This window comes from Physeter macrocephalus, chromosome 9, assembly GCF_002837175.3.
Source record: "Physeter macrocephalus isolate SW-GA chromosome 9, ASM283717v5, whole genome shotgun sequence".
NCBI lineage: Eukaryota > Metazoa > Chordata > Mammalia > Artiodactyla > Physeteridae > Physeter > Physeter macrocephalus.
The window spans coordinates 3216884-3229126 of record NC_041222.1 but is presented as its reverse complement, the minus strand read 5'-3'; the positions used below and the strand labels follow the sequence as shown (position 1 = coordinate 3229126).

Below are 12243 nucleotides of genomic sequence, written 5' to 3'. Positions count from 1 at the left end.
CAGGGAGATCAGCTTGGTGCTTTGTGACCATCTAGAGGGGTGGGATAGGGAGGGTGGGAGGGAGACACAACAGGAAGGAGATATGGGGATATATGTATATCTGATACACTGTGTTATAAAGCAGAAACTAACACACCACTGTAAAGCAGTTATAGTCCAATAAAGATGTTAAAAAAATAAAAATAAAAATAAAAATAAAACAATAACAGAACAAAATGAAACCAAAACCACATATTTTCCTGGGGCCTCCGCGGTCAGTGTCTTTGCCCCCACAGTGAGCCACAGTATCCCCCGCCTCTCCAAGAAGCCCCTCCAATACCTTTAGGCAGGTCTCTGGGCCCGCTGTGGGCACAGTGGGGGCAGCTCAGACTCTGACCTGGTCCAACTCCCGCGTGTACTTGCCCCCAAAGTCCACAGCTGCTAAAGCTAGACCAGTCTTAGTTGTGGGAGCACTCATTGTCCCTTCAGATATTCCACAGGCGCAGGGTTTACCAAGCCAATCGCGGGGATTTAATCTGCAGCTTGTGCAGTTGCAGGGAGAAATTTCTGTTTCTCTGCCTTCGTTGCACACCCCCTGGGAGTCAGCTTTGGTTTTGGTCCCACCTGTGCCTCTGCATGTGGGCCACCCTCAGGCATCTGGTCCTCGCCCAGGTGAGAGGGGGCGAAAGCAGCGGCTGACTGGGGCACACCTGCTTGGCTCAGGCCGCGGAGGGATAAGGCGGCCACAAGTGGGGTGCATGCGCTTCCTCCAATGGGATCCCCCTCTAGTGCCTGCAGGGGCGAGACTGGCAGGAAGTTGCAACAGACTGGGGCGTGCTCGCTTCGGTGGGAGTCCCTCCCAGTTCCTGCGGAGGCAGGGGCTGGCGTGTGGGGAGAGAGTCCGAAGATGGCGGCCCCGCCCATTGTGTGCCACTCAACAATGGCGCCTCGCTTCCAAGGCAGACCACTCTTCCTCCAGAAGTGTTTCTGGCCGCGGAGCCCCTCACTCCCATCCCCTCAGGTTGTCTCCACACAGCTGAGCTCCTCACTCCAGTCCCTTCCGCCTGTCTCCGCGCAGCCAATAGCAGTTCTCACCCTGGGTCCGCTCTCCTAACCCCACGCTTTAGCACTCAGCCCCTGGCTGCCTTGGCCGATTCCTGTCTCAGGCTGGGGCGCCCAGGGCTGATTCCCGAGGAGGCTTTGGTGGGGGCAGCGCTCAGGATCCCGGAGCCTAAGCAGGCAGAGGAGGCCTTGGCTTGAGGGAATCCTGCTCAGATGGGTGACCCTCCCAGTGCCCGTGGAGGTAGGGGCCGATGGGTGGGGAAGGGGGTTGCCCTGGCCGCCCCGCCCCTTTATGCACCACTCAACAATGGCGCCTTGCTTCTGCGGTGGCCTGGGCTTCCACAAACTTTCCCCGTTGTGGAGTTCCTTACTCCCGTCCCTTCAGGCTGTCTCTTCACAGACAACAGCTGTCCCCTCCCTGGGTCCACTCTCCAAACCCCACTTTCCAGCACCCAGCACCCCTCCACACCAGGAGACACACGACTCAGGCTGGGGTGCGCAGGGCTGCAGCAAAGACCACGCACGCACATCTTACTCTCTCCTGCCTTCCACAGACCGGTTGCTGCATTCCCCTCCGATGCCCTGAAACTCCTTCTCTGTCCCAGCTGATTTACCTGCCCTGAGGGGGTTTCTCTGAGTGCAGGAACCTCTCCTCACCTTCAGCTCCCCACCAGGGGTGCTGGTCCCTTTCTGTTTCCTCTTTTCTTTTTTCTTTCTTTCCTCTTACCCGGTTGCGTGGGGATTTTTCTGGTCCTTTTACGTGTCCGAAGTCTTCCACTAGTGTTCAGCAGCTGCTCTGTGAGAACTGTTCCATTTGTAGATGTATTCTTGATGTCCTTATGAGGAGAGGTGAATTCTACGTCTTCCTCTTCCGCTATCTTGACTCCTCCCCTCTCTCCACCATGTTTTGAACACTACATTACTTTTGGCACAAAAAGATATTCCAGACTCATACTTTTCCCTGCCTCAGCTCTGGAACTAGACATTTCTTCAGGGAGTCCTGGCTCCTTTTAGTAGAAAATGAATTTAGAAACCAAGATTTGGGCACTTTGGTGTGCTCACTGCTACTTGTGTATAGTTGACCCCAGACCCTTTCCGTGGACAGAGACAGGGAATATATCTCACTCACTCACACTCACACACACACACACACACACACACACACACACACTCCTACAATACAGTTACATCTCCATTTTCTATATCACATATATTGAAAGCCATGGGTTCATACCCATGGCTCTAATTCTAATCCAACATGGGAATCATTCTAGTTTCCTCCCTTTACATATTTGTAACAATAATCTAACAAAAGTGAAAAATCCTGCCCCTATTTTCTTAATATATTTACTTGCTTGTATGTAAGCAATCTTTTTTCACTGCCCCTACCTCCCTCTCCATCTAGATGCCCTCCTTGCCCTGCTGGAACATTGATATCCAATGCTAGGCCACCAATGTCTGCCTCCCTCCCTCAGACCTCCCACCAATCAAAAATGCCCTCCTCACGCCAGGCTGCAACACCCTAGTGCTGGGCCACTGCTCCTGTCCTCTTTCCCACGTGGCTCCTCTAGATCCCATTGAAGTTCTGACATCTGTTGCCCAGATGATGCCAAGCCACTGTCACCACTGTTCCACATAAATAAATGCCTCACTCCTCAGCCTCCAACACCCTCAGCCAGGTTGCTCTCTGGCTTAGATGCTCTCCTCACCCTCTGCCATCTCTTCCACAGGGATGCCATCATTGCCCTATTCAGGGCCTGATAACCCTGTTGTGTCAGTGAATTAAACAGACACTCTCATAATGTAGCTTAGGCTCAGGCACTCCATGCTGAGCCATCGTGGTCACTCCCCACGCCTCCAGCTGAAGCCTACCTACCCTGCCCAACTTTCCCAATGACTTCTGGACTTGGTCTGTTTTTTTTAATGAAAGCTCTTTCCTCATTTTCTAATCTGATAACCCACACCTTGCAAACAATTAAGCCAGTTGTAGGCAGACTACCTATCATCTGTGTCATAATTCCTTTAACCAGAAGAAATTTAATAAAAAGAGTCCTTTGTATAAGGGAAACAGACTTCACTAAAACACATCACTGATCTCAGTCTTTAACACTCCAAGAGGCAGGGTCCTTATCTGGGGCAACAGCGCAGAGGATGGATACACCAATTTTACAGGGTAATAATCCTATCTCCCCTACGCATAGTTTGTACCTACCCAATCTTTCCTGTATCCCAAGACATGTTTTCCAAAGTCTAGTAAGTTTGTTTGTTTGTTTTTTAACTGACTGGAGCTTATATATGGGAGAAAAGAAATGTGAGTTAACTTCTAATTCTAAGACTGTTAAGAGCCTACATGCTATATAATTTTATTTACTAAAGACCCCTTTCAATTTTGAATGAAAAACTGAATGTTTGACAAAAGTGAACTGTGAATCAGCAATCAATGAACAGACCCAAGGTGGCCTCTTAACTCATTCATCAAAGAGTACATCATTTCTCTTAGGACAGAATTCCCTGCTATCTAAGCATCCTTTCAGAGTGAGTGTAGTGATCTAGGGAGCCATTTCTATTAGTTATTCCTTCCATTTACTGTGGTCTCCGGAATACATTTGCCAGTAAGTAAATCTAAGTTAAAGATTTATCCATTATTCACACAGTTTCTACCTTTTCTCCAAAAATAGCATTTCCCAAAGTGTGTTCCAGGAAACACTGGCATCTCAGAATGTTAATACTTGTCATGGAATTAAAAGCATATGGGGCCAAATAAGTTGGGAATATTTGGGTAACACAGATTTCTCCACTGTAGGACTTTTCAGAGCCTATATTACATGAATCTTAAGGAGACAAAGATGAGACACAGCTTTCCCTTTCCCTGACCCAATATCACTCAACTATGGTAACCCTTTTTGAATGGAACATTTCTTAGAACTAATGAATGTTCTGTAGAAAATATGATGAAAAAAATTCTCTAACATTTAATAATAATATATCTCTTTAATTAAAAATCTTAGGGAGTTCCCTGGTGGCGCAGCGGTTGAGAGTCCGCCTGCCGATGCCGGGGACGCGGGTTCGTGCCCCGGTCCGGGAGGATCCCGCATGCCGCGGAGCGGCTGGGCCTGTGAGCCGTGGCCGCTGGGCCTGTGCGTCCGGAGCCTGTGCTCCGCAACAGGAGAGACCACAGCAGTGAGAGGCCCGCGTACAACAACAACAAAAAAATCTTAGGCCATTTACAAAAAAGGAAAATATAAGAAGTTAGATATATGGACAAATATTCAACTTACTAATAATCAAAGAAATGCAATTAAAACAATGAGAACTGTTCACTTGTCAAGAACACAATGAATTCAACGAATGATATTGGCGAGAGTATGGTGACCCAGACACTCTTGTACTTTGCCAGTAAAGGGTATCTCTATCTTTTAAGAAAACAGTACAATTCTTTTGGAAAGCAGTTTGGCAAATGTTTTTGAAATGTTTATGTCCACTAACCTTAAAGTGGCCCATCTGAGATTCTCTTCTTAAGGAAACATTCCAAAATGAAGAAAATGTTTTATGCTCAAAGATGCTAACAGCTATACTTATAATAATGAAAAAAATCCCAAATAATGAAAATTTCCAGTAACAGGGAAATGTCTCAGTAAACCAAGGTACATGGTACATGATATGCAACCGTGAAAAAGATTTACAACGTTTTTATTAGCGTGGGGGAAATGCTTCTATTATTATGGTACCTAAAAACTGTGGGCGTCAAAAGTCTAAATACAGATCCAGTTGCCCCTTGACGCCCATGGAGGATACTTCAACATACCATTTCTTCCAAAAGTACAGTGAGGTAGAGTTGAACTTTTAAAGTGATTTTCAGACCCTTAAAAAAAATTACTGTAAAAGCACAAGAAAGCCCTACTGAAATGGGAACTGGGACAGCTGGTTAGGTCACTTGCCAGTTAAGTGTTTTACTCACAAATCCCAGCAATTCAAATTTGTGCCTCAGCAAAATTATTATTTAATACATACGATGAACTTGTGGAGCTGCTTGGGAATGTAAGATGGTGACTATTAACTCTGAATGCTAAGGGTCTATTTATTATTTATTTAATTCAAAAAGTAAAGGAAGAAAACATCCCAAAATGCTAGCAATATTTATTTGGGGGGTGGGGTGGGGTAGGGACACATATTAGGATTGATTTTTCTCTTCCTTCCTACTGCTTTCTGAATTTCCCAAACTTTCTGTAACGGGAATGCATTACTTTTTTAGTAAATGTTTTAGTGAAATACAAGGCGTGAAAGTTAAAGTTTACTTGTTAAAAAGAATAAAATAAAAGGCAAATACCTGTCCTTTTGTCGTGTAATCTGCCAAGATGTTAAGCAGCTTATAAAATACTTCGAACCAGGGGAGATAGCTGGGGGAAGAAGAGGAAACACATGGAATATTAGTACGCAGGTCAAAAACTTTAACCAGGAGCTAATTCAAGATGGTACATTTCGGTTTCTCTCTACATCGTGAAGAGCCTTCCTGTCATAGGCTGTGCTGGAAACGCAGACTGGTAAAATGTTAATTATTTCTGAGATTTTAAAAAATTGCCTGTATAAGGCAGAAGATTGAATGTCCATTATAAATTATTCCCATGCCTCAGAGCTAGAACAGGTTCACAGAGAAGAAATTCAAAGCAGACTCTGCAATCAGGAACCATCTCTGAATAGCCCCCCAGGCCCCACACCCATTCCTTCCAGGAAAGCTTCTGTTCAAGTTTCTCATGATTGGACACACAGAGCCGCACACACATATAGCACTTCCACTGCTGCCATGTGCAAGGTGTCCCAAAGGCCCCATGAGCCTGAAACCACTCATCAAACCTTCTATTACAATGCACCCTTCCCTGTACTTACTGCAGAAAGAGCTCTAACTCTGCACCCCACCCTGCCCTCCACCGGTTCTGACCATCATCTCCCTTAACTCTGATGACAGCCTGCCTGGTCCTGACCTTACTCCACCCTCTGTGTGGCTCATAGAATGGTCTTTCTAAAGTGCGAATCTAAGTGGCACATTGGATTAAATTCCTGCAGTGGTGCCCCATCACCACGGGACTTCTTAGGACAGTGTTCAAGGCTCCTCTGTCAGGTCCTTGACTGTGTCTCCAGCTGTCCTCGCCCTGCAGCCCCACAAACATACTCCTCTCATTGCAGCCACACTCCGAGGAATGTCCAGGCCTCCTCAAGCCTGCCTGAGCTTGCACTGCATACACCTGGCACTTTTCTCCCTCTGACCTTCATGATCTAGTCTAGCTGATTTCTACTCATCCTCCTAACAGTTCCCCACCCCCTCCCCATCCCCGCCTCTCATGCCCTAATTCCCTTTTTTCTGTGCTGCCCTGTCACGTGGAAACTCCTGTTATAACAGTCCACACACCATGTGGCACTCAATGGCGTGTCTGTCTTCCCAGCAGACTGAGCATGATGAAGAGGAAGGATCACATCTTTCTTCACTTTGTCTTCCCAGGACCAAGCACGGAGCCTGGCAGACCCTCAGCGCTCAGTGTTGATAGAACAAACAAAACCAAACAAAGACTAACAACAGAGGTGCATTGTTGCTATAGAATTATTGTTGAAACATACCCCTACTCCCAAGAAGTTTTTTCACTTAAAATTTAAATGGCTTTGTTCTCCATAAGAAACTTTTCCAAAGCAATATCAAAGACTTTGTGTGGGAAGAGCGTCATACCAAGCGCTTGCTGCCCTGCTCACATCTGCCCTGCTGCACTAACAGTATCCGTTACTGATAAAGTGGAGCACTGACTCCATCCTGCCAAGCAGAGGGAAATCAGCGCCCTGGACAGATTACCAGCTGTACCGTTGAGGGTAATAAATGAAGTGAGAGGCAATAGAGAGGACAGATAAAGCACACAGTTCTCTGTCATTAACGTCTGTCTGAAGCCAGCACATGCTACTGTAAAATTTAAGTAGCTTATCACAATATACTGATAAGCAATTTAACTTTTCACTTCTATGACAGTATTATCACTTATGTTAACATGTTTCAATCAGCTCTGGCAGCTGCATATTGATTATTACAGAGCAAATGACTGCTGCCACTTTACACAGCATTTACTTTGGCAGAGTAATGTAAACATTCAAGAGGGATTAGGGAGGAGATAAGTTTCTCCCTTCCTATTCTGTTAAATAAACCCCGGCTGAGTTAAAAGCCATTATAGAAGGAACAATAAATCCCCTCAGAAGAAAACTCCTGCCCAGATTAGAGGACTGGCAGCAAACAAATTCAACCAAGGATTACAAATATCTTTTTTTTTTTTCCCTGAAAGAAAAAAATACCACTAGTTAAATCCAGCAGGAAGGGGTCGAGGGGAAGCAAGAAGAGAAAATATTTTCTTGTAAGGAAACCATGGCTTCAAGTAAATGAGAGAAAAGCTGAAGTTATTTTAGGAAGTCCTGATCGAGTGACTTGGGACAGGCTGGCTTCTCTGATAACTTAGGACTGTGGTATATAGGAAGCAGTTTGGGCCCCTAGGTTCAACTGACCAACATAGTTTGGGCCCAGAACCTCACACCTCCGCGTCCTCCCAGGCTGTGAGGAAGCAGGAGGTTGACATGGTGCGGCCGCCCAGCCCACAGCAGACTGTGCCCAGGTTCTCACACTCAGCCTGGACCTCACCAAATCGATTCTTTTTGGCTACGCTAAGCAGAACCCTCAGCCATGGGAGGTTTTGTAGTTACCCTGGAAATCAGGCATCTCTTTCTTCCTTCAGCCTGACTGGACACAACTGTTCCCCACATGTTGTCCCCTGTGCACTGACAGATGAATATCTAGTGATGGCAGTGTAAGGTCTTGAAACCAAAACCCAGCTGTCTTCTTCAAAGGATCCCTCTTTTCCCCTGTTGGGAGGCCAGGGTTCACAGCTGAACTTTATCCAGTGGCGTTTCCTGTGCTGCTTCATTAGTGTGGACACGACAGCTTCACGCTGCCTGCATGGGTGCAGGTGAGGATATGGAGACCCTCCACTCCATTTTGTCCTTGTCTGTCACCATGGAGTAAACACTACTTCCCAATCCAGAGACAGGAAACAAACACTCCATTACGCTACTCCTCCCGGGACAGCTAAAGGAGCTCCAAACGTCTCAGCGCCTGCTCAACTTGCTGCCTTAATGCAACTGCTCGAGTTTGCAACGCAGAGCATCAGCATGTGGGGGGCTCAGTCCAAGGCTGGGGCCAAACATCCCAATCACAAAGGGTCCCTGCACTCAAGAAGGCCACGGTCCTACGTGGGAAAAAGACATATACGACAAGGAGTAACAGTTTAGGTGGGGGAGTTGGAACTCTTCCCCAAGTGTTTTATTTAGCGTAGGCTTTTGGATCAAATTATTAAATTAAAAGGAGCATTATCATGACCCAATCAGCAGAGCCTTGATGGGAAAAAGCCAAAATGGGAAAAGTCTGCTTCCCAGGCACCGGCCTTGATCCAAGCTTCTCTTGCCAAATCATGGGTCAGGTAACTTTGTCCCAGGGTCTGTCCTTACTCCCTGACCTGACAGTCAAATGAAGATGCTTTTGTTTTGTGTGAGGCAATATAAATTCTTAAACTTGAGAAGAGCTCAGGCAGCACTCAAGTATTCCTACACACATGACCTCACTAATGTGGGCTATCACAAGCCTTTGTGAGAAGTGCAGGGGCAGGTCCCAGAGATTGCACATAGAGTCAAATGGCTCACAGTCAAAATCACCAGTAAAAATGCCCTTAAGATGACTCAAATGTACAGCAGACTTGGTTTGTATAGAAACAAAGCAGATGGCCCAAGTTTGGGGGACCTATTGAATGAAAACTGCCTCTGTTCAAATCTGTCAGCTTGGTGAGCTGCTTACCCTCCAGGTGAACTTAGGAACTGAGTCCAACAGAGGACAGATAGATGACTCACTTTTCTAATCTCACTCCACTGAATGGACTTTCAGTATAATCATTCCCACACATGTACGAGTGACCTGGAATAGTGTGTATATGATGGGATTCCACTCCAGTGTCTTAAGTACTAAAATAGAAAACCATTACAAACTTTAAAAAACTCTTCCACTTCATTTGCTAATAGTTCAGTTCAAAGCCAGTAAATGAGCCCAAGCAAGGTAGAGGGTGTGTGTGTGTGTGTGTGTGTGTGTGTGTGTGTGTGTGTGTGAGAGAGAGAGACAGAGAGAGACAGAGAGAGAGACAGAGAGACAGAGATGGGGTGCAATGGTGGCAGAAGCGGACCAAGTTGAGAAAGGTGACCACCTGGGAGAAGAGTAGTCGTGAGCAGGATGTCACAGCACAAGCGTGGAGAGGACGATATCCCCCAGATGGAACAAACTGGCATAGAGTTTTGGAGCCCAAGTGGGGTGAGGAGGATTCCCTGGTAAGGAAAAGTGAGGGCTCCAGGAGGATAAGGAGGGTATCTACACAGGAGGTGGCCTGGCTTGGAGTGTCAGAACTCAAAAAGGGTAAGAAGGGTGTTTAAGTAGGGGAAAGGCCTGGCACTGGGTAATGAAAGCATCTATGTCAGTGGAAAGAAGTTGACTAGAGTAGTATTAGAACCCAAGAGGATTAAAAAAGAGCATCTGGAAGGCAGTCCACAGTGTGGGATGCCAGAGCCTAAGTGGACAGGAGGGCTTCCATGTAGGATGGCCAGGCAGAGTCCAAGCAGTTGAGAAGGATGTCTATGGCAGGAGGAGACAGCAGTGATTGCCTTGCCTACGATGTCAGCGTTCAACTGGAGTGAGGACGGCAGCCACAGAGGAGAGGGGCTACAACAGAGGGAGATTGGTTACACACAGGGGAACATATCAAGACTGATCAAGTAAGTAAATATATAATGAAAACCAAGCTTATTACTATTAGAGAAGAGAGTTACAAATATGAATAGGGAGAAAATAAGAATGAACCCTACCACACTGAACTGGAATTGTATGTCACTATGTGAAATCATGGAGAGAGATAAAAGAAATACAAATACAAATGTATGTATGTACATTATTACAGATATTACAGATACATATACAGATACATATATTCTCTAGCTCTAGCCACTGAAGGGCCTGGCACAGACATCCCAATTATAAAAAGCACACTTAATGCCCAAATCCTGTCTTCTAAGTACTATTCTCCACTAGAAGGAACCAGGGCTCCTGGAAGAAATGTCTGATTCCAGGGCCAGGGCTGGGAAATACCTTGTGCTAGAAAGAAGGCAGGGCTCAACTTATGCTTAGGACATACCAATGGGACACAAAAGCTAGTATGGATGGGTTCCTACTGACCGTATCTGTGACAATTTGAGCATCAAAACAAATAAGGATAGAAAGAGATCATTTAATAATAACTAAAATAGGAAATCATGAGTCTATGCTGGAATAAATAAGCAAATTAAAAGTTTGGTAAGGATAGGATGAGGATATTCCTAGTATACTTCTTAATTACAAAGGGAAAAAGAATGGAAAATCCTAGGAGATATGTCCTCAGTCAAGTAGTGGGACAAACTGAAATAGTGTACCACCTGGAAGAATGCAATGAAAAGAACGCAGAATACTATTATATTCCGGCCACAGAGTAGAATTGAATTCCTGAGGAAACATCAGATAAACCCAAACTGAAGAACCTTTTACAAATTAATAGCCTAAATGTCAAGTTCATAAAAGTCTAGGAAACACTGAGGAGTTATTTCAGAATAAGAAGACTAAAGAGACATGACAACAAAATGCAACATGTGATTCTGAACTATATCCTTTATATACACTCACACACACACACACACAAATGGGAGGTCCAAGTATTACATGGTAGTACTGCATCAAAATTAATACTAATTTTCTGATTTTGATGATTGTAATGTAGCTATGTAAAAAAAAAAATCTTTTTAAACACATACTAAAGTATTCGAGGGTTACAGGGTATTATTTTGGCAACATCTCCCAAATGGGGCATTTGTATTATACTCACTCTTTTCCGTATGTTTGTTATTGTTTCAAAATTAAAATAAAATGGGCAGGAGAGAATCTAAAGAGTCTCTTCTTCCATAAACACTACCATAAGTAGGGACTTCCCTGGTGGTTAAGACTCCCAATGCAGGGGGCCTGGGTTCGATCCCTGGTCAGGGAACTAGATCTCACATGCCACAACAAAGATCCCGCATGTTGCAAAAAAAAAAATCCCGCATGCCGCAAAGATCCCATGTGCCACAACAAAGGCCCAGAGCAGCCAAATAAATAAATAAACTGTAGACCAACTAGAGTGTACAGAATAATGACACGAGTTGGGAAAATAAAATAAAAAATTTAAAACCGTGGCTATAGGGAGGGGCACGCAATGGAGAGAAGAGCTGGTTGCAACTGTGAGTGGGAGTCAATATGTATCACAGAGAGAAGGTTGGGCTTCAGCTAAGTCTTGAAAGAGGTTGTTCTCTGCCTAAGGGAAGAAGGTTGGAATAGGTGGGAATAAAGAGCATTAGAGGCAGGGAAAACTCATGAGCAAGGGCTTGTAGGCACAAACCACTGGTGCAGTTGGAATAGCCAGAGAGTAGGGTGTGCAGGCTGCAGGAAGACAAAGATGAGGCAGGGGGCAGAAGGGCCAGGCTCTGGAGGGGCTCTCATATGCCAAATGCACGGGCCTCCCTTTTATTCTGGAATCGGTGGGGAACCAAAGGGCCAGTTAAAGAGAAGTAACATTCTGAAGATGAGTATTTAGAGCCAGGCAGAAAGTGATTATCTCCCCCTCACCATAGCCCAGTGGGTCATCTCAGCCTTACCAGAACCACTGTCCACTCTGATACCCTAAAAAGAAAAACTTCGATAATATGATCTAGTTATGGGCTTCCCTGGTGGCGCAGTGGTTGAGAATCCGCCTGCCAATGCAGGGGACACAGGTTCGGTCCCTGGTCTGGGAAGATCCCACATGCCTAGGAGCAACCAAGCCCATGCGCCACAACTACTGGGCCTCCACTCTAGAGCCCGTGAGCCACAACTACTGAAGCCCTCATGCCACAACTACTGAAGCCCGCGCGCCTAGAGCCTATGCTCCACAACAAGAGAAGCCACCACAATGAGAAGTCTGCAAGGAAGAGTAGCCCCTGCTCACCACAACTAGAGAAAGCCCACACACAGCAATGAAGACCCAACAAAGCCAAAAAAAAAAAAAAGATATATATATATATATATATATATATATATATATATAT

At 45.5% G+C, this 12243-nt stretch overlaps 1 protein-coding gene across 9 annotated transcripts in view; it reads right to left on the bottom strand.

Moving 5' to 3' along the window:
- The window catches only part of DENND1A (DENN domain containing 1A), a 547848-nt gene that overhangs the window by 274775 nt on the left and 260830 nt on the right, over positions 1-12243 (bottom strand). For all 9 annotated transcript variants that reach the window (XM_028493529.2, XM_028493534.2, XM_028493531.2 and 6 more), the window contains one exon: positions 5369-5438. In XM_028493529.2, coding sequence (XP_028349330.1) covers positions 5369-5438 — 70 coding nt within the window. The remainder of the gene's footprint in view (positions 1-5368; positions 5439-12243) is intronic.